At 44.3% G+C, this 3,959-nt stretch overlaps 1 protein-coding gene across 1 annotated transcript; it reads right to left on the bottom strand.

Moving 5' to 3' along the window:
* Positions 1 to 2,639: 2,639 nt before the first annotated feature.
* On the bottom strand, positions 2,640 to 3,665 carry LOC101313680. Its single transcript, XM_004293044.1, has one exon. The coding sequence runs from the start codon at positions 3,663 to 3,665 to the stop codon at positions 2,640 to 2,642; it is 1,026 nt and encodes a 341-aa protein (XP_004293092.1).
* Positions 3,666 to 3,959: the final 294 nt, after the last annotated feature.

Here is a 3,959-nt window from a genome sequence, read left to right on the forward strand (position 1 = left end):
CGGCTCCGCCGGCAGCCGTTTTCCGGCGACCTGCAAATGCTACCAAATTTTGGCAGCATCTTCCTCTCAACCTCCTCTACAACATTCCTAACTACCACAAACTCCAATTCTAAGCCTAAGCACATCAATCAAACACAAATACACAAAAAGCCCTAGAAATTTCAAGTTCCCATTTCTCCTTACCTAGCTCACGACGGAGCGAGCCCTTTGGAGGGATTGAAGCACGGGAGGAGGGCTTCCCTTTTTGGGCTAAGGCTCGCCGGATATGGCAGCCGGAGGAGGGAGTTCCGGCGAGAAAACCGATTCGGCAGTCGGAGCTTTCGGGCGGCGTTTCTCCCTCACGACGGCGCTAGGGAGGCGGTCACCGGTCTAGAAATGTTGCTGGGAGGGAGACCGACCGAACGGGACCGGTGCGGCGGTCTGGGGCGGCCGGACAGCGGCGGGAGGGCGGCCGGAAAACCGGGCAGCGGGAGGCTCGGGGAGAGGAAAAGAAAAAGAGGGAAGAAGAGAAAGGGAGGAGGAAAAAGAAATGGGTTGGGCCTCCACCGGTCCAACCTATATCAACCCAATTCAAAAAAATAAAAACACCCCGAAAAAATAATACCCGAATAAAAATTACCTTTTACTAGCTAAAATTTACCATTTTTACCGTCGTCGTATTTTACTCATACTAATAATCCTCCGCACATAATTGTCCCCGAAACCCCTCTAGGGACCAATTAAACTATTTACTCAATGATCGAGACGGTAAAATTCTTATTATAATCACGCTAGTAAATAAGGTAAAAATATAAGGGTCGGGATGTGACAATATCAGTACTATAAAACACAAACAATAGCTAAGTAATCTAAGTATCTAACACAATCTAATATCACCAGTGTACATATAGAATAGAGTGCTAATTTTAACGAAGCTGAAACAAACAAAGCATTTACCAAATCACTTCAATCTTCGCCAGAAAGCCAGATTATCCTCTACGTAGAGTACTGCGTAGCCGTGGAACAAACCCAAGTGGATTCTACACTGTCAAGTACAGCAAGAGTTAGCAAACCCTCAACAAAATAATCCCAAATTCCCAATCCTCCAGTCCTCCACAAAGTTCAATCAACAAACTAATCTCAATCCTTAAAAGATCATACCTGCAGATTAAAGTGTACCGGCAAACGACAGTACTCGGCGGTCGGCGCAACGGTTAGATTTGAGACTTTGAGTGTGTCGGCGTCGGCAGTACTCAGCAATGAGGTTTTAGACTTCGAGTGCGCGCACTATGCCATTTCTTGCATCAGGCGACACCCATCAGGTGACACAAACGAAATTAAGTATGGTTCGGGGTTTCGGGGCGACATATTTTTTCGCTGTGTTGGTGGAATATGCACTTAGACAATACTAATTTTCTTTGAAAAAACGGTATGTTTTTGGGACAACACATATAGGTTGGTGAAGAAGATGTCTGTTTTAATCTCAATTGTCAAAATGAAAGTTACATTCGGACAACACTTATAGGTCGTCTAGTTATGAAGGTTATCTTTTCTCAACTTTTGGAGGGATTTTCAAATTGACCAAATACTTGTGTGAAAATTGTACTCATGTTAATCCAACAACATTTATGTGTTGTCTGATATTGAATTTTATTGAATTGACAACTTGTGTGAAAATTTTACTTAATTTTGTTAATAAGACAACAATTATGTGTTGACTGATATTGAATTTTATTGAATTGACAACTTGTGTGAAAATTTTACTTAATTATGTTAATCGGACAACATTTATGTGTTGTCTGATATTGAATTTTTGTGAATTGACCACTTGTGTGAAAATTTTATTTAATTATGTTAATAAGACAACATTTATGTGTTGGCTGATACTGAAATAGTGTAATTTATGACTTTGGAGGTAAATGAAACCCTAGCTTTAAGTTTAACCTAGATGAATTCCCTCCAAACCATTTCAATAAGATCATGGCGTTTGTAGACGTCGTAATGGGGCTATCCTGCCCAATTAATCTGGCGGTCTTCTCTTTTTTGCCATTTTCAGATCAGGCGGGCTTTTTTTTTTTCACTTTGGCGCCTGAAGCCCAAAAGAGGGGGTTTAGACCCAAAAATAATATCCTCCCGTACCTCTCTCTCAAACCAAACAATATCCTCGCCCCGTACCTCTCTCTCCTCTGAGACAAAAAAAAATTCCCCCTCACACCACGCCGAATCATCAGGAGATTGAGTTTCAGGACATTAACACGGAGACGGGTTTGTAGATCCGGATTAGAGAGCGAGGCTGAGACACACACTCCCCTGTGAGATTCGTGAGAGTTGAAAACAACGCCGTTCCGGTTGAGAAAACGGAATCAAGAAATATTTCAGGTGGAAGGAAAAAAGCCAGAGGAGAATAGAAGACAGAAAGAGAGAGAGTCTTGGTTTCTCCGAGTGGGAGAGAGAGCTATGGGTTTTATAGAGGGGAAGAGAACGGAGACGCAGGTAAAAACAGTGAGCGTGTGCTTCCTGACAAGACCCGCCCCGAAAACACACAGTAAAACAGGCAAGTCTTGCGGGGTCCACTCTTAAAAGAGATTATACCGAAATTTCGGCATAACCTCCTTTAAAAATGGACAACCCATCCTGAAATAATCAACTATAATAATCAACTACTGGGGACCGCCTCTAACTGCTGAACTAGCACGTGAGCCACTGCTAGAAGCACCAACTGAAGTCTGACCTGCAGTCTGGTAAAATGTAGGCGTGACTCCCTGAGTCAAACGGGGACAATCTCTCTTAAAGTGACTTGGCTCGCCACACTCGAAACATCCAACTGGCTGATATTGTCCAGACTGACCTGAATGACTACTGTGGGCTCCACTACTACCACTCATACCACCCCTAAACTGACTAAAGGGGCGTCTGCCTGCAGATCCCCCAGCAAATCTCCGGCTACCTCTGAGCCTAGATCGGGCTGAATGACCAGAACTGCTACTACGTCCACTACCCACAGAAGATCCGGAACCGGATGTAGATGCCGCTCTCTTAGATGGTCCCTGACTAGGGCCACCAAGGTCTCGGGGTCGGCTACCCATCTGTGAGGTCTCAATATTTAAAGCTGCCCCAACTGCATCACTAAATCTCGGATACAACACCGCTTGCATCTTTTCCTCATACTCACCTCCAAGTCCCCGAACAAACCTGTATATCTTATCATGCTCGTCCCGTACCAAGTCAGGAACATGATGAGCTCTAGCAAGAAAATGCTGCTCAAACTCCAAGACTGACATATCTCCCTTCTGCAAATTCATAAACTGATCCTGCATCCTATGGAGATGAGCTCGACTACAGTAACGATCATTGAAATGGGCCTTGAACTCATCCCAAGCCATGAGAGAAGCATCCCCATAATCTCTAGTAATGCCAACCCACCAATGCCATGCAGGGCCATGCAACCATTGCACTGCCACGAATACCTTACGGTCATCAGGAACATTTAACCTAGCAAACACTCTCTCCATAGTCTCAATCCACTCCTGGGCCTCAATGGGATCCTTGGCTGTAGAAAACTTCTCAGCACCATTATCCTTGGCCCTCTTAATGCTAAAATCAGGCGGGGGTTGAGGGTTCATTGTTGCAGCAAACTGATTAACAATCTGCTCAAATGCTCCCAGCATACCCTCTTGTGCATTCATGTCATCCCCCACCGGAGCAACTCTCTATGTTCGGCGTCTAGGAGGCATAGTACCTGAGATAAACATAGATTAGAAATTCACACTTGGACAATCTAGTATTAAACTAGATGCCATTAATCCAACAGGAAGGGGAACCTAATGCTCTGATACCAACTGACAAGACCCGCCCCGAAAACACACAGTAAAACAGGCAAGTCTTGCGGGGTCCATTCTTAAAAGAGATTATACCGAAATTTCGGCATAACCTCCGCTAAAAATGGACAACCCATCCTGAAATAAAACTGAAACACTTCA

Source organism: Fragaria vesca, linkage group LG2 (genome assembly GCF_000184155.1).
Source record: "Fragaria vesca subsp. vesca linkage group LG2, FraVesHawaii_1.0, whole genome shotgun sequence".
NCBI lineage: Eukaryota > Viridiplantae > Streptophyta > Magnoliopsida > Rosales > Rosaceae > Fragaria > Fragaria vesca.

What these genes read in the sequence shown, in the direction of transcription:
- LOC101313680 (XM_004293044.1), bottom strand. Translation starts at nt 3,665, where the DNA reads ATGAATGCACAAGAGGGTATGCTGGGAGCATTTGAGCAGATTGTTAAT.